This window comes from Puma concolor, chromosome A1, assembly GCF_028749965.1.
Source record: "Puma concolor isolate L17-30 chromosome A1, mPumCon1.1.hap2, whole genome shotgun sequence".
Lineage (NCBI taxonomy): Eukaryota > Metazoa > Chordata > Mammalia > Carnivora > Felidae > Puma > Puma concolor.
Window position 1 is genome coordinate 98,435,870 of NC_141667.1, and position 18,694 is coordinate 98,454,563.

Consider the following 18,694-nt stretch of genomic DNA (forward strand, 5'->3'; position numbering starts at 1 on the left):
AACAGGGGAGGGGCAGAGAGAGAGAGGGAGACACAGAATCCGAAACAGGCTCCAGGCTCTGAGCTGTCAGCACAGAGCCCGATGCGGGGCTCGAACTCACGGACTGCGAGATCATGACCTGAGCCAAAGTCGGACGCTCAACCGAGCAAGCCACCCAGGCGCCCCTACAATATTTTTTCTTAGTCTAGTTTTGCTATATTTTAAAAATATAAATTTTTATACTGTAGATTCTTAAAACCACATTTACTATATTTTACTTTGCATCGTAATTACTTATATAACCATTTAAATTTTCTTACTAGAATGTAAGTTTGACAAGAGCAGGATCTTAATCTTTGTATGCATCAAAGCTCAAAGCAGTGGTCTTTATAAAAGTAATAGCTGTATGTAGTAACTTAGAATTTTGAGGTAAAATTGTACATTCGTGTTCTGAGTTCGAATTCTGGACAAAGTCATGTAATTCTAGTCCATTTCTCTCTTCATCTTTAAAATAATGATAATAAGATACCTACCATATGTTACCGTGAGTAGAGAAAGAAATACATCATTTTGTAAACTGAAGCATTGTATAAACACTGATTTATCATTCCACTGGAGAAAAAGGTATATATAGTTTGAAATATGTATATTTAATAATGATTAGAATGGTAAAAATTTCACTTACATTCTTAAAGGGAGCTAGATAAGAAAATATATTTCAGGGAAAATAATAAACACAAATCTTGGTATTTTCAGTATGATATTGAAATAAATCTTTGTAGTGTATGCCAAGGGAAGCTCTAATATCCATGAAGCCCTGTTAATAAAAAATGTCAAAGTAATAAGTGAAGGCATTGTTGACTTATTTTTTTGGCATCAGTAGCATTAATAATTGTTTATGCAAGGTTCATTCCATAAGTTCAGGTGCTCTGGCTAGTTCAACAACAATTCTCTGCTGGTGCCACCATAAATGCAACTCTGGACCAGTGATTAGCCACTTAAGTTTGATAACTGAGTCTCAGAATCCGTTTGAGGATCTGCTTCCTTGGAGCCACTCCCACTGCCAATTATTATATTAGTAAGGCCCTGGCAAGAAACAGATGGCACACTTAAAAGGAACGATTGAAGAGAATTTAATGAAGGAACTACCTATAAGGTGTGGGCAGGATTAAGGGAAACCAAGAAGGTAGGACGTAACACGCTGGAGCTAACAGGCTAGCAACAGTGGGAAGCCCCTTTATCAGATCTAGAATTGAAGGGAAGGGGCAACCAGACTCAGCAGGAGAGAGCCACTTCCAGGAACTGAAACTCTCCGAAGAGGAATGCATGCACTGCCAAGGGAGGCCTTGCAGTAGAGAGAGCAAGGATAGCAAATACGCTCTCCTTCTGCCCTTGATCTCCTGCTGGTGCTTTCTGTCAGCTAAACACAGCTGGAAGCCAGGGGTAAGGGAGTCTGGTTGATGCAGTCCACAGAGGTCAACCTCTGTGGGCACACAGTAGGTCACGAAAGGCAGACAGTGGATTCATGCAACAAATGGAGACATTCCAGTGCACAAACCTACTCTTTCTGGCTTTGAAGTCTGTTATTTCTATAGTAACACCTTTCTTACTACTGATGATCCTTACTACTCACTTGTCTGGACAGACCACTTAAGGAATTTTTGTTTTTAAAAAGTTTGCTGTTTTCTTTAGAATTGGAAAAAAGTTACTTAGATTGTAGGTGATTACCACTTTATAATTGATAGGAATCAAAGAACTGTATAACTACTTAATTACCACACTGTGGTACAAATCAAGTATTTGAAAGCTATAGTTAAAAACCAGACACTTGAACATTATGGTGTGTACCAAAATTGAACCTCACTTTCCTTTTTTGACTCAAAGAGGCAGGTATTGAAAAGGGGTATCAGAAGCTAGGAGGCAACAGCAGAGATTAGAAATTTAAGTGTACTCTTCTGCTTAAAACAGTGTGAACCCCCAAAATTTGGAAATTTATTCCTGGTTATAGTTTTCACCTCGTCATTAAGACACGTATAATATTTTGTTAATTTAAATTTACATTTGACCAAGAATATTGCATTTGAATTGCATTACACGTATGTAATATGAATGATCTCTGTCTTTTTCAGAAATAGTTGTTGCTGAAAGTGTGGTTGTTATTAAGAAATTACTGCAAATGCAACCTGCACAACATGGTGAAATTATTAAACATATGGCTAAACTCTTGGACAGTATCACTGTGAGTACCAGTTAAGAGATCTTTCCTGAATTTTAACTAGATATTTGTCAGTAAATTATAGTGTTAAAATAAATGGACATCTTAATGTATAGTGGCTAAGAAACCTTAACTATCTGGATTCACATCCTGCTTCTAAGATTTGACACTGTTGTGGAAGGGAATTACAAATCTGAAAAAGGGGAAGGATGCAATAAATGCTGTAGTGTTAGATTGGAATTGGAGATAGCAGTGTAAACTTCATAGGTTTTTATATTCTAGATGTATGTGAGTGTTTAAATGCATGTGTGTATGTGTCTACACACGTTTATATGTATAGATATGAATGCATATATTGGGTATACAAACATGTATTTCTTAAATTGTCCTTTGAGAGGGCCTACATGCATAATACTCGAATACAAATGAGCACAGCTAGTGCCCAGATCTGGTTTTGTTTTTTTAATTGAGATATAATTTTATACCATAAAATTCACTCATATAATTTAGTGGGTTTTGGTATATTCATAAGATGGTGCAATCATCATTCCTGTGTAATTCCAGTGTGTTTTCATCATTCTAATAAAAGAATCCCATGGAAATACAAATCAAAACCACAATGAGATACCACCTTATCACACCTGTCAGAATGGCTAACATTAACAACTCAGGCAACAACAGATGTTGGTGAGGATGCAGAGAAAGAGGATCTCTTTTGCATTGTTGGTGGGAATGCAAGCTGGTGCAGCCACTCTGGAAAACAATATGGAGGTTCCTCAAAAAACTAAAAATAGAACTACCCTACAACCCAGCAGCTGCACTATTAGGCATTTATCCACGGGATACAGATGTGCTGTTTCAAAGGGACATGTGCACCCCCATGTTTATAGCAGCACTATCAACAATAGCCAAAGTATGGAAAGAGCCCAAATGTCCATTGATGGATGGATGGATGGATGGATGGATGGATGGATGGATGGATAAAGAAGATGGGGTGTGTGTGTGTGTGTGTGTGTGTGTGTGTGTGTGTGTACACACACACACACACACACACACACACACACACACACACACACACCCATCCAATGGAGTATTACTCGGCAATCAAAAAGAATGAAATCTTGCCATTTGCAACTACATGGATGGAACTGGAGGTTATTATGCTAAGTGAAATTAGTCAGAGAAAGACAAAAATCATATGACTTCACTCATATGAGGACTTTGAAACAAAACAGATGAACATAAGGGAAGGGGAACAAAAATAATATAAAAACAGGGAGGGGGACAAAACAGAAGAGACTTATAAATATGGAGAACAAACTGAGAGTTACTGGAGGGGTTGTGGGAGGGGGGATGGGCTAAATTATGGCCAAGGGGCATTAAGGAATCTACTCCTGAAATCATTGTTGCACTATATGCTAACTAATTTGGATGTAAATTTTAAAAAATAAAAAATAATAATAAAAAAAGAATCCCATGGCTCAAACTCCTGATTCTCCCTTTACTGTAGCTCTTGACAAAGTAATCTACTTTGTCTCTATGGATTTGCTTATTCTGGATATTTCATATAAATGGAATCATATATCAAGTGGCCTTTTGTGTCTAGCTTCTTTAACTTAGCATATTTTCAAGGTTTGTGCATGTTCTAGAATGTAGTACTGCATTCCTTTTTTATGGTAGACCTTGGTTTTTAAATTCCATTCACCACTCAAAGGAAACCAGGGCTGCTTAGAGAAATGACTGGTTTCAGAACTAGGGCAAGGGAAGAGCAAGATGATCTTGGAACATATTGTTGGGCTTTAAAAAGCAAGGAAATGCTCACAGAATGATAGAGATATGTCAAAAAGACAAAGAGCCAGCTGGAAGGGGTTGTCACTGGTCAATTTGAACAACAAAATAAACTACAGTAAAAGAATTATGGCCTATTGAATAGGGTAAGACTCTCTTGAGTCCACACTGGAATGAATGAATGAATGAATGAATGAGAGAAAGGGAAGCTCTTTCTTACAATGCAAAACAACTAATAAATATGAAAGGCATGATGGAATTGGAATGTCACCATTTGCAAGCTATCACAACAATAATTGATTCAGGTAGGAATCATCAAGCAATGCTAAAAACTAGGGGGTGAAAGTTTGAGTAGTAAGAGGATATCTGTACAGTCTCAAAGTATACCCTCATAAGATACTTCATTATGAAGCATAAGTTAATGACTTTTGACTTTCACAATGGAGAAACTTGACAGGTGCTGCATGAACCAAATGAACATAGTTAACATTGCCAGCAATGGGATCAAGTACCTTCTGATATGACCTACTGAATAGAACTCAGCTTCAGGTCTGTTGCATTTCTGCCAAAAATGAATAACTTGGATACAGTCAAGAGGAAACATGAGACAAACTCAGATGAAGGTATACTACAAAATAACTGGCTTGCACTCATTAAAAATGCCAGTATCATGAAATATAAAGAAAAGTTCAGGACCTTTTTCACATTAAAAGAGATTAAAAGGATATGACAACTTAATACTACACATATTTTTAATTTTCTTTTGCTATAAGGGACTTGGTAGGGAAAAATGGAAAAATTTCAATAAGATCTGTAGATTAGATAAGAGTATTGGTTCACTGTTTAAATTCCTAATTTTTAAATCATTTTACTGTAGTAATGTAAGAGCATTCCTTTTATTATGAAGTTTGCACCGAAGTATTTTGGTGTTTAAGGGCAAGCCTACAACTTGTTATCAATTTAGAAAACAAAATATCTGTGTATGTATGGAAAAGTAAAGCAAATATATAGTAAGCTGATAACATTTGGGGAATCTGTGTGAAGAGTACTCAAAACCTCTGTTTATTTTTCTTCCAAGTTTTCTATAAATCATAAAATTGTACTTAAAGAATTAAAACCAAATATTAATCTTGGCTCCACCACTTACCATCTCTGTGTTTTTCCATTAAAACTTCTATACTTTAACCATCTGTGAAATGATAGTGGAAAAAAAAAAGACAACCTCTCATATTTTATAAATATTATATTAGTTAATATATGTAAAGCTCTTAAGGATGTTTCTGGCACATAGGTACTACATAAGTGTCTGCTGGCATTATTATTAGGTCTTATGTCATTCCCTTCTACCTTTAAAACTGAAGGGTTTTTTTGAAGAATTACTTGAAAAGAATTTTATTTCCTGATCTAAAACTCACTCCTCAGTCTGTCACAGTCTGATTTTGCCTCCCCACTAGTCCACTAATACTGCCTTTGCCAGGGTCACTCACTGTTTTCTTATTAAACCCAGTGGATAATTTGCTGTTCATGTGTCTTTCATGATCTTTTGTTAACATTTGACTTCATATACTGCTTCTTCCCTTTTGAAACATTCTCCATGGCTTCTGTCTGGTTTTTCTTCAAACTCTTCTCAATTGTGTCCCTTCATTATTGGTTAAAGTTAAAAACTAATGTTCTGTAACTAACGGAGTTGTAGTTTGGGGGAAATGTATTATTTTTTTCTTTGAAGTTGGGGTGATACATACTCTGATGTTCTTAAGAGGGGTCATATTTGTGTGGTTTAAGGCAAGTTTTGGAGCCTATCAGGACCAATTTTTAATATCTCTGGTGGTGAAATTTTCTTTCCCCTCAAGGTGTTAGTAAAGCTTGCAAGGCAGTTATATAATTATTTTAAAGCTAAGAGTAAGACTCACAGAAATGTGTTAGCATCTGAGCTCCCACCACATTTCTCACCAGAGAGTGCCTTTGTCTTTGTATCTACTCTTAATATTGATTCCAGTTATCAAAGCCAGGACTTCTCATAGATTGTGTATGAGAGGTGTAGGGGTTAAGAGAGTAGCTTTGATATTTGCAAATTTAAGAAGCTTAAAATCATAGCAGCTGTCTTTTCTGACCACAGTGGTATGAAGCCAGAAATAAAAAATAAGAGGAAGGTGAAAAGATCTACAAATATATGGAAACTAAACAGCACACTTTGAAACAACCATTGAGTCAAAGAGGAAATCAGAAGGAAAAAATTATCTTGAAACAAGTGAAAATGAAAATACAATGTATCAAATATTATGGTATGCAGCAAAAGTGGTTTGAAACTTTATAGCAATTGTAGAGTAAAGATTATACCAATGAACACACATATTAAGAAATCAGATCTCTGGGAATGCAAGCTGGTGCAGCCACTCTGGAAAACACTATGGAGGTTCCCCCAAAAAACTAAAAATAGAGCTACCCTACAACCCAGCAACTGCACTACTAGGCATTTATCCACGGGATACAGATGTGCTGTTTCAAAGGGACACATGCACCCCCATGTTTATAGCAGCACTATCAGCAATAACCAAAGTATGGAAGGAGCCCAAATGTCCATCGATGGATGGATGGATAAAGAAGATGTGGTACACACACACACACACACACACACACACACACACACACACAATGGAGTATTACTCGGTAATCAAAAAGAATGAAATCTTGCTATTTGCAACTACATGGATGGAACTGGAGGGTATTATGCTAAGTGAAATTAGTCAGAGAAAGACAAAAATCATATGACTTCACTCTTATGAGGACTTTGAAACAAAACAGATGAACATAAGGGAAGGGAAACAAAAATAATATAAAAACAGGGAGGGGGACAAAATAGAAGAGACATAACTGTGGAGAACAAACTGAGGGTTACGGGAGGGCTTATGGGAGGGGGATGGCCTAAATGGGTAAGGGGCACTAAGGAATCTACTCCTGAAATCATTGTTGCACTATATGCTAACTAATTTGGATGTAAATTTTAAAAAATAAAATTAAAAAGAATAAAGGAAAAAAAAGATAAAACTTCCAGAAGTGGTTAAAACCTAAAAAAAAAAGAAGAAAGAAAGCAGATCTCAAAAAACAACCTAACTTTACATCTCAAAGAACTAGAAAAAGAACAAAATAAACCCCAAAGCTCATGGAAGAAAGAAAATAAGAAGGATCACAGCAGAAATAAGTGAAATAGAGACCAGAAAAATAATAGATGTAAATTTTAAAAAATAAAATTAAAAAGAATAAAGGAAAAAAAAGATAAAACTTCCAGAAGTGGTTAAAACCTAAAAAAAAAAGAAAAAAGAAAGAAAGCAGATCTCAAAAAACAACCTAACTTTACATCTCAAAGAACTAGAAAAAGAACAAAATAAACCCCAAAGCTCATGGAAGAAAGAAAATAAGAAGGATCACAGCAGAAATAAGTGAAATAGAGACCAGAAAAATAATAGAAAGGATCAGTAAAACCGAGCTGATTCTTTGAAAAGATATGAAAAAAGGTTAAGAAACAGCAAGTAAGGATCCCACAAGAAAAGAAAGCTATTGATTAATATCCATGATAAATATAGATGAAAAATTACAACAAAATATTAGCACCTTGAATTCAAGAACACATTTTAAAAAATTTTTTTTAATGTTTATTTTTGAGAGACAGTGTGAATGGGGGAGGGGCAGAGAGAGAGAGGGAGACACTTAATCTGAAGCAGGCTCCAGGTTCTGAGCCATCAGCACAGAGACCGATGCTGGGCTCAAACTCAAGAAATACGAGATCATGACCTGAGCCGAAGTCGGACACTCAACTGACTGAGCCACCCAGGCGCTCCAAGAACACATCAAAAGGATTATACGTCATGACCAAATGGGATTTATCCCTAGGATGCAAACTGGTTTCATACATGCAAATCAATAAATATAATATATCACAGCAATAAGGTGAAAGATAAAAAGCACATCAAAACCTTTAACATACTGGTTGTAGAAGGAACATACCTCAACATAATAAAGGCCACATATGACAAACCTACATCTAGCCTATAAGGGAGCCATTGTACACTGTGGCCAAAGGACATGGCCAAAGGGGGAATACTTCGTTTGATGAATGAGTAAATGAGGCCCACTGTTGTGAAGTTATCTGTCTCCATGATATACATGATCAGTCTAGGACCAGAACCAGTCTTCTTGTTTTGCTGGCTGGTATTTTTCCTGGTATAGTACACTTGTTTTGTCTCTGCCCAATGGCTATGGTGAACTGTGGATTCCAGGTTTTATTTGGACTTCTGGTCTTAGTTCTACCACTGACGAACTGTAAGATGTTGGGCAAGTTTCTTAACTCCTTTGTGCTCTGTTTCCTCGTATATCAAGTGGGAATAATGGTACATCTTGCTTTCTAAGGTTTTTATGATAACAGACTGAGAAAACAGGTAAAGTCTTGGGGCGCCTGGGTGGCGCAGTCGGTTGAGCGTCCGACTTCAGCCAGGTCACGATCTCGCGGTCCGTGAGTTCGAGCCCCGCGTCGGGCTCTGGGCTGATGGCTCAGAGCCTGGAGCCTGTTTCCGATTCTGTGTCTCCCTCTCTCTCTGCCCCTCCCCCATTCATGCTCTGTCTCTCTCTGTCCCAAAAATAAATAAACGTTGAAAAAAAAAATTAAAAAAAAAAAAAAAAAGAAAACAGGTAAAGTCTTGTATTTATGTATGTATGTATGTTTAATTTTATTTTTTAATTTACATCCAAATTAGTTATCATATAGTGCAGCAATGATTTCAGGAGTAGATTCCTTAATGCCCCTTAGCCATTTAGCCCATCCCCCCTCCCACAACCCCTCCAGTAACCCTCTGTTTGTTCTCCATATTTGTCTCTTATGTTTTGTCCCCCTCCCTGTTTTTATAGTATTTTTGCTTCCCTTCCCTTATGTTCATCAGCTCTGTGTCTTAAAGTCCTCATATGAGTGAAGTCATATGATATTTGTCTTTCTCTAATTTCGCTTAGCATAATACCCTCCAGTTCCATCTCTGTAGTTGCAAATGGCAAGATTTCATTCTTTTTGATTGCTGAGTAATACTCCATTATATATATATATATACCACATCTTCTTTGTACATTTATCCATCGATGGACATTTGGGCTCTTTCCATACTTTGGCTATGGTTGATAGCGCTGCTATAAACATGGGGGTGTATGTGTCCCTTCGAAACAGCACACCTGTATCCCTTGGATACATGCCTAGTAGTGCAATTGCTGGGTCGTAGGGGAGTTCTATTTTTAGTTTTTTGAGGAACCTCCGTAGTGTTTTCCAGAGTGGCTGCATCAGCTTGCATTGCTACCAACAATGCAAAAGAGATCCTCTTTCTCCGCATCCTTGCCAACATCTGTTGTTGCCTGAATTGTTAATGTTAGCCATTCTGACAGGTGTAAGGTGGTATATCTCATTGTGGTTTTGATTCGTATTTCCCTGATGATGAATGGTGTTGAGCATTTTTTCATGTTTCAGTTGGCCATCTGGATGTCTTCTTTGGAGAAGTGTCTATTCATGTCTTTTGCCCATTTCTTCACTGGATCATTTGTTTTTTGGGTGTTGAGTTCGATAAGTTCTTTACAGATTTTGGATTCTAACTCTGTATCTGATAGTTAATTTGCAAATATTCTCCCATTCTGTTGGTTGCCTTTTAGTTTTGCTGATTGTTTCCTTCACTGTACAGAAGCTTTTTATTTTGATGAGGTCCCAATAGTTCATTTTTACTTTTGTTTCCCTTGCCTCCGGAGATGTGTTGAGTAAGAAGTTGCTGTGGCCAAGATCAAAGAGGTTTTTGCCTGCTTTCTCCTCAAGGATTTTGATGGCTTCCTGTGTTACATTTAGGTCTTTCATCCATTTTGAGTTTATTTTTGTGTATGGTGTAAGAGAGTGGTCCAGGTTCATTCTTCTGTGTGTCACTGTCCATTTTTCCCAGCACCACTTGCTGAAGAGACTGTTTTTATTCCATTGGATATTCTTTCCTGCTTTGTCAAAGATTAGTTGGCCATACATTTGTGGGTCCATTTCTGGGTTCTCTGTTCTGTTCCATTGATCTGAGTGTCTGTTTTTGTGCCAGAAAACAGGTAAAGTCTTAAAAATAGTGCAGACACATGGTGAGAACTCAGTAGATGTTGGCTATGTAATTTTTTTAAAAAAGAAACTTGGATTTTGTTGTATTCAAGACTTAGATCCCATTTGCTATTTATTAAGTGACCTAGCTAAACACATGAACACTAAAATTTAAATTAATTCTACTTTTAAATTCAAATTGAATAAGATATAGATCTGTAGTGCAGTCAACTTATATATTCTGATTGTGAATATTTTATTCTTTGGAATATCCTTTGTGTGCATTAAATACTGCTTTTGGAGCAAAGTCCTTCCAGAATAAAATGCATGCTACGTGAAGATTGTTGAACCAGAGTTACACATAGTATTTAATGGGACAGATGAGTTAATATCATAAAAGAATAATTAAAAGATGTTATTTTGTGAAGACTACTGAGTAATTTTGAAATAGTACTTTATGTACTCAGTGCCCTGGTGCCTCACTGAATGCCTGCCATGTCACAAGGTAACTACACTTGCCCTGCTGCCCCAACTTAATTCATACTAAAGTATTAATGCCTACTGAGTCCTGATACAGATTATTGGATCTCATTTGCTATTTGTCTGCAGTTTGTTTAGATATCTACTGATTTTGCCTTTGACAAATTTAGATACATAAAATTGATGTTTTTGCAGGATTTATTTTACACTGTTGCATTGTGCAGTGGCTAGAGTCGAAACACAATAGCTTTTAAATTGAACTGCTTACAAAGTGATCTGTAAAATCATTCTAGATGCCTTTCTGTAACTGCTGTGGTCAGCTAGGAATCATTATTTGTTTTTCCAGCTAAGTTACTGAGTTAAAATGGCAGTGGAAACTGCCTTCTCGTAGAAGGTTTAAAAAGTGCACTTAAGCACTTGTTCAGGGCATTCAGAATAAAGAATCAAAGTCATTTACAATCCAGCTTGTCTTTGAAATATTGAAAAAGCAGAGGTTAATAATCAGAGCATTTGTGTGAGTGTATTATCAGTTTGGTTTTAGTTCAGTGTCCTGTTTATTCTGTGGTTGAGAAGACCATGGAGAACAAAAAGTGACTAATTTTCTATCTTGCTCTTTTTTTGGTTGCTTTAAATCTTTGAAAGACCATTGATACTATGATACATACATGAATCATAGTATCGGTGATGTATGAATGAGAGTTCTGGAACATAACTGGAAGAGAAAGATATGACTGGAATCTGAAAATCTTATGATTCTGATTCCAGCCAAATGCACAAAAACAGTGTGTTTGTTGATTTCCTAAGCTTTTAAAAAAAATTGCCCTCACCAAAAATTTGGAATAAATACATTTATATTGATATTATGTCTTGTTGTGGAAAAGTTTTCAAAGTTTTTTATGTTTCCTTGGAAATTTTATTACCTTAATTCTCGAACCTCTATTACCCTGCCCTCTAACACCACCATCTTGAGATTTTCATTGTGAGCATTAGAATGTATTGATTTCATTTTTTTCCAAAGAGTTGTGTTTTAAATTGCGCATTATTAATGTTTACAGCGTTTAAATATTATTTTAATCTTAGTATATTAATGAATAGGAATATACAGAATCTCTTAAAACTTTTGGGATTGTCTTTTTAATGCAAAAAACAATTGTAACTGCGTTACCAGAAGAAAATTACTTAAAGTGGGGTAGTAGGTTGGAATATGTCCTAGAATTCTAATTTTTATACCAGCAATGTATAATAAAATATTTAAGAAAAGTAAATCTAGCATAACCGAAATCTGAATTTGCACATAAATTCTTATTTAGAGGTACCTGTCATCAAAGCAGGCAACTTGAATTGCTTCATACCAGAAAATTGAATGTACCACTCAATTACTGTTCTTTAGCCCAATTTAAAATAATAGATTGGGAGTAAGGTCTTAATGCAGTGTAACCTTTGGAACATTAGAAATAGCCTCTTTCTTTCCAGAAATCAGTGTACAGTAAGGATATCACTTTTGTCATACTTCATGAATAGATTTGTAATAGCATTTCTTTTATACTTATTATTTATTCTTGGTACTTAAACTTCTTACATGAGTATTGTGATTTCATCTTTTTTACTAAACTTATTCTAATATTAATTTCAAGATAATGCTATTATTGTCATAGTATTTGAAAATATATACTTTGATTTTAAAGCTTTTGGATGACCTTATTTCCCTTCCGGCGAAATACCCAACTTAGGAGTGTTTTAATAATTTTATACTATTTCATAAAATGGATGTTTTGGAAGAATTTGAGATGGTGGATATTGTGATAAAATTTAAGTTGTGCAAAGGGCTGTATTCTCACTTTCTTCTTTAATGGTTGTGCCTTGTACAGCTGTGAAACTATAGTGAAAATATTAGGACTTCATTTGAGGAATTGGAACGGATTTCATAGGAAGAGTATTATCTCTCCTTGTGATGCTACCTCTTAATGATAGTCATTGGCTCTTTCATTTATTATAAACAAATTTTCTGTACTAGGTGAAAATGTTCACAGAAACTAATTTACATACCCCTTCAAATCTCTTTTAGAGTAAGGGAGGATACATATAAACAAAGAGTAATAAAACTAATTTGCATACTCTAAAATGTTGGTCTTAATGGTACTGATGGAAGGTTTCCAATTTGTACTAAAACAGTTTTTTTAAGAAACAAATTATATTGAAATGTAATTTATTAAAAAAAAATACAATGCCAAAGTGCAACATTGGACAAATTTATCTTCTCCCTAATAGACCAGGATTCATGATTTTATAAGCAGACCTTGATGATCTCGTCAGTTTTATATATTCCCAGGGTTGTGGGTGCAGATACTTAGAGGACAAGAGCAGCTTTGATTTAGAATCATAGTGTTTAATGAATGTATTCCTTTTTCTCCGTTAACCATTGGATTCTCAAAACATGGTTTGCAGACCACCTATCTCAGAAATCATCTATGATGCCTCATAAAACGTGGATTCCTGAGCCCCACAACAAAACTGTTATTTTGGACCTCGTACCAAATCCCTGTAGTTTTAATAAGAACTCAAGATGATTTTTATGGGCCTTGAGGTTTATTATTTATTAATAAGTGCCCTAGAGCAGAGGTCAGCAAACCTTTTCTGTAAGTTGCTAGATAGTTAATATTTTCAGCTTTATGGTTTTTGTTGTGACAACAGTTGACACCCGAGCAATGCAGGGGTTAGGGGTGCCGACCCCTCCCTCCTACAGTCAAAAATCCAGATTTAACTTTTGACTCCTCCGGAATTTAACTGCTAATTGCCCACTATTGACCGAAAACCTTACCGATAACATAAATAGTTGATTAACACATATTTTTTTTTTTGTTACATGTATTATACACTGAATTCTTACAATAAAATAAGCTAGAGAAAAAATGTTATTATGAAGATCATAATGAAAAGAAAATACATTTACAACACTATACTGTGTTTATTGAAATAAAAATCTGCATATAAGTGGACCCTCTGCAGTGCAAACCTGTATTGTTCAGAGGTCAATTGTGCTTACCTCTGCTATTGTAGTGCAAAAGCTACACCAATAATACATAAACAAATGGGCATGGCTAGCCAACTTTGGCCCAAGAACTTGCACATCGCTGACGGAATCAAGACTCTAGACCAATGATTTTTTTTTCTTTCTCTGTTAATCTTTTCTAAGCCATTATCTCTAAAAGCACCTTTAATGATATTTTCCTGGGTGTTTATTTTTTGATAACTGAAGAAAATCCATAACTGAAAGGGCACTTCCTAGATATTCATTACATGAATGGATGCAAAACCTTTATAATATTTAAAACCTTTTCGGGGCGCCTGGGTGGCGCAGTCGGTTGAGCGTCCGACTTCAGCCAGGTCACGATCTCACGGTCCATGAGTTCGAGCCCCGCGTCAGGCTCTGGGCTGATGGCTCAGAGCCTGGAGCCTGTTTCGATTCTGTGTCTCCCTCTCTCTCTGCCCCTCCCCCGTTCATGCTCTGTCTCTCTCTGTCCCAAAAATAAATAAATGTTGAAAAAAAAAAAATTTAAAACCTTTTCTATGTTAACATTAAGGAGCGTATGATTATCTTATTTGTAACTATATAATCTGCTTTTAATATTAGGTTCCTGTGGCTAGAGCAAGTATTCTTTGGCTAATTGGAGAAAATTGTGAACGAGTTCCTAAAATTGCCCCTGATGTTTTGAGGAAGATGGCTAAAGGCTTCACTAGTGAAGATGATCTAGTAAAATTGCAGATTTTAAATTTGGGAGCAAAATTGTATTTAACCAACTCTAAACAGGTAAGAGTCTAAACCTTAGTCTACCTAAGTGATACTTTCTTCTTTAATTTGATGAAGCACCCAAGGTCTATTCATGCATTAGTGTGTCCATTCCACAATTACTAGGTGTCTGTGTCTGTAAGGTTCTATGTTAGAAGGTAGTGGTGCAGAGAGATGACATTCTAGTCAAGGGAAAAGGCGAGAAAAACAGCTAAACGATGAAATAGGTGTGGTAAGTGCTGTAATAGAGGTGTTAAGATATGGTGGAACTCCAGAGGAGAAAGTTATTGCAAGTCAGAAGTGGAAGGAGGTAAGAGATAAGAGAACGTTTTGTGAAGGATAAGATTCTTGACTAAGGACTTACAAGGAGTGATTTGCCATATAGAATGAGAAGGGCGGTGAGAGTCATGAAACAGCTTTGCTGCAAGTTTCTTATTTATTGATAAAAACGCCATCTTAGCCTGAGAACTCCTTGTGTTCTCTAAATACATGTGGTATTGTAAAAGTCATTATAACACCTGGAATTGGCTACTCTAAATGTATCTAGCTTCTAGGTTATTAAAAAATTAGTACAAAATCAGTATGTTAATCAAGACCAAAAGTAGTTATGTCTTATAAAGCTAAATAAAGGTTCTGTTTTTGGTCCTCTTTATAGCTATAAAGAAACAATGGAAAGTGGTACTATTTGTTCAGGAATTACAGAATATATTCCATAGCTTTTGAATTTGAAGACAACGTAGCTTGTACCAGATGTTTTTTTCTTGAGCTGTATTGTTAAATGAAGTTTTGGAGCTCAACTTCTGAACTGTTCTATTGTATATTTTAGAATAATATTTCTGATAAACACAAATAGACTTCACCACCAACTCGTGAAGGCATATTAATGTTTAGAAAATGCACCAAATTTTTCATTCATTCATTCATTCATTCATTCATTTATTATTTTAGATACAGAGTGTGAGCAAGGGAGGGGGGCAGAGGTAGATAGAGAGAATCTTAAACAGGCTCCAAGCTCAGGGTAGATTGTGATGTAGGGCTCAATCCCACGACCCTGGGATCATGTCCTGAGCTGAAATCAAGAGTTGGGCGCTTAACTGACTGAGCCACTGAGGCACCCTGAAAATATACCAAATTTTCGCATATATTTTTGTATAACTCATTGTTTTTAAATGATTAAATGTAGAAATAGGTGAATGACAGTGTCTCTAGGGTTGTGCTCTTCAGTCTCTCATTAAGAAAAGGGGGTTGAGAGAATTGGTAAAATAAGCATTAAAGGGCACTTTTTAGCACCATCCGCTTGACAGCATTTTTAAATTGTGTGCTTCATACCTGTTGAATAAGAGAGAGAGACTAAAATGATTTCTTTGGGCTAACTGTAAAAAATTTATGTTCTGTATTTAATTTATTTTAGCCATCTTTAAGACTGAACCGTAGGGGCGCCTGGGTGGCGCAGTCGGTTAAGTGTCCGACTTCAGCCAGGTCACGATCTCGCGGTCCGTGAGTTCGAGCCCCGCGTCAGGCTCTGGGCTGATGGCTCAGAACCTGGAGCCTGTTTCCGATTCTGTGTCTCCCTCTCTCTCTAACCCCTCCCCCGTTCATGCTCTGTCTCTCTCTGTCCCAAAAATAAATAAACGTTGAAAAAAAAAATTAAAAAAAATAATAATAATAAAAAAAAATAAAAAAAAAAGACTGAACTGTGGCAGTGCCCAGGGACTGGTTTGCCATGAAGTCCTGACATTTATTTGTCGATCTAAATTCCCTGTGGAATAACTTAGTGAGCATCCCAGAATTGTTATTGAATTATTTAGTTATAGGAAATGTCGAAGTTAATTTTTATAAGATTGAGCATGTTGTGTTCATTTGTTGGCTTGAGGAATAATTGAGTAATGAACTTCTTTAATACCTCAAAATATTTTTACCTGGTGTGAAAACTCATTTACAAATAAGTCAACAGTCTGCTTTCAGTATGTCGAGTTAGCCCCTGCTGGACTGACCCTCCACAGAGAACAACTCTGGAAAAAATACAAAAAATAAATAAATGCCCAAAGTCTCAGAAGAGTGAAGAAAAGCAGTAAGATCCTGGAGGGAAATTAACACTTGGAAGAAGAGAGTGGCACAGAGGGAATGTTGCCACTTTTATGGCTTTTATCCAAGAGGATGGGCTACAGTTGGCACTACACACAGGTGCTAAAACTCCAAAAGAAAACCCAAGGTCCTTCTGGCCTGAGGAAGTAGAGAACATAGTTCAGGGAAACTATAGATGTTGGAAAGTAAAGGAAGAATAATAGAAAGGAGAGAGCCATAGTGGGGGAGCCTCAGGATCTGTGAAGAATTTTGGTTGACCCCTGAACCACACATGCTCAAGGTGCATTCAGAGCAGCACAGCTGAATATAAAGGAACTGAACTGAAATTTGAGCTGCAGCAAAGAGACAAAGTTTTCACTTTGAACTCGACCAGGTTAACTGCTAAAATAAACAAAAATCAGTACTCAAAGAGTGTAACAATGTCCACGGCCTCTATAATACAACATTCGTAATTTCCAAGATACAATCCAAAATTATTCCACATATGAGGAATCAGAAGTTTCAATTTACAAAGATATAAAAATTTTGGGAGATGGATGGTGGTATTGGTTGTACAATATTCTGCATGAATTGCACAGTTAAAAGTGGTTAGGACGGTAATTATTATATGTTTTATCACACATACACACACACACACACACACAGGGAAGTGTGATCACTTTTCAAGAAAATTGGAAAAAACAACAGAAGCTAACCCTGAGATGATCCAGATGTTGGAATTTGCAAGCAAACATTTTGTAGCAGCTTTTTATAAGTGAGGTCAGCAATATAAAGGAAAATATACCCACCATGAATAAAAAGATAAGAATTCTCAGAGAAATATAATTATACAAAAGACTCAAACGGAAGTTTTTTAGAACTGAAAAATACAGTATCAAAAAAATCAATATCTTGTTTATGATTAGTATTATATATTCCTCTTTAACATTTTAATATTTTTCTTTTTAGGTATAGATATATAAAGCTGGTTCATATAGTTTTTTTTTAACTGTTACATTATAATTATAACTCCATATGTGGATTTCTTCAGTAAGCTTCTTTAGTTTTCTAACTCTGAGTTATTTCAGATGGAAGTTTGTATTTGGAAAGCAGATTAACTGTGTGTGATGACTACCATAGAACTATTTGATGTCAGTTACTGGAGGGCAGGTAGTGATTGAGCGTATAGGCTCCAATATTACATTGTCTGGCTTCATATCCTGTTTTGCCACTTATTAGGTACATAATTTTGGACAAATTATATAACCTATCCAAGACTTAGTTTTATCCTTTGTAAATTGGGAATTATTATAATTTCTTAATTTAATTTAATTAAAAAAGAAAGAATGGGAGAGGGGGCAAGGGGCAGTTGAAGTTGCTGAAGCTCTACAACTCTTAGGACATAGTGTAAAGACTGAGCATGACTTCTTTGCAATAGTCTACTGAGGTCTGAGACAGAAAACTGAGTTTATTAAAGGGATTAATAGCAACTAAAAATTAATGAATAAAGGGTGCATTTTTTTTAACTTCCTGTAATCTTTTAAATGTAGTGGTAAGTATTATAGCTTAGTGTTTCACTTAGCTGTTTTCTTTTTTTTTAATTAAAAACATTTTTTTAATGTTTATCTATTTTGAGAGAGAGAGAGGGAACGTGAGCAGGGGAGGCACAGAGAAGGAGGGAGACATAGAATCCGAAGCAGGTTCCAGGCTCTGAGCCGTCAGCCTGACATGGGGCTCGAACCCACGAGCAAGATCATGACCCGAGCCAAACTCGGACACTCAACTGACTGAACCACCCAGGTGCCCCTAATTTTTTTTTTTTAACATTTATTTATTTTTGAGAGACAGAGCGAGACAGAGCATGAGAGGGGGAGGGGTAGAGAGAGGGGGTGCACAGAATCCAAAGCAGACTCCAGGCTCTGAGCTGTCAGCACAGAGCCCGACATAGGGATCGAACTCACAGACTTGTGAGATCATGACCTGAGCCAAAGTCGGACACTTAACGGACTGAGCCACCCAGGTGCCCGTCATGTTTTCGTTTTAATTATGAAATAACCCAAACCTGTAGGGAAGTGTAAAATAGTATAAATACATATATACCGCTAAGACTAACTCAATGTTTTTGCCATAATTGTTATTCTTTTTTAAAGAAATGTGGCAAGTAGCTGCTGTCATAATGGTAGTATGTTCAGTCATGTGTGTTTTTACATTTTTAGTATATGAGTATATGCTCACACACTATGTTACTGTTGTGTGGGTTTTGCAATTTTGCATAGGTAGATACTGTATT

At 36.2% G+C, this 18,694-nt stretch overlaps 1 protein-coding gene across 5 annotated transcripts in view; it reads left to right on the top strand.

Moving 5' to 3' along the window:
• AP3B1 (adaptor related protein complex 3 subunit beta 1) overlaps nt 1–18,694 on the top strand; it is a 267,105-nt gene that overhangs the window by 136,074 nt on the left and 112,337 nt on the right. For all 5 annotated transcript variants that reach the window (XR_015248393.1, XM_086698262.1, XM_086698234.1 and 2 more), the window contains exons 14-15: nt 2,109–2,218; nt 14,185–14,361. Coding sequence is in view for 4 of the 5 variants with exons in the window: in XM_086698262.1 (XP_086554388.1) it covers nt 2,109–2,218; nt 14,185–14,361 (287 nt within the window). In the remaining variant the exon portion in view is untranslated. The remainder of the gene's footprint in view (nt 1–2,108; nt 2,219–14,184; nt 14,362–18,694) is intronic.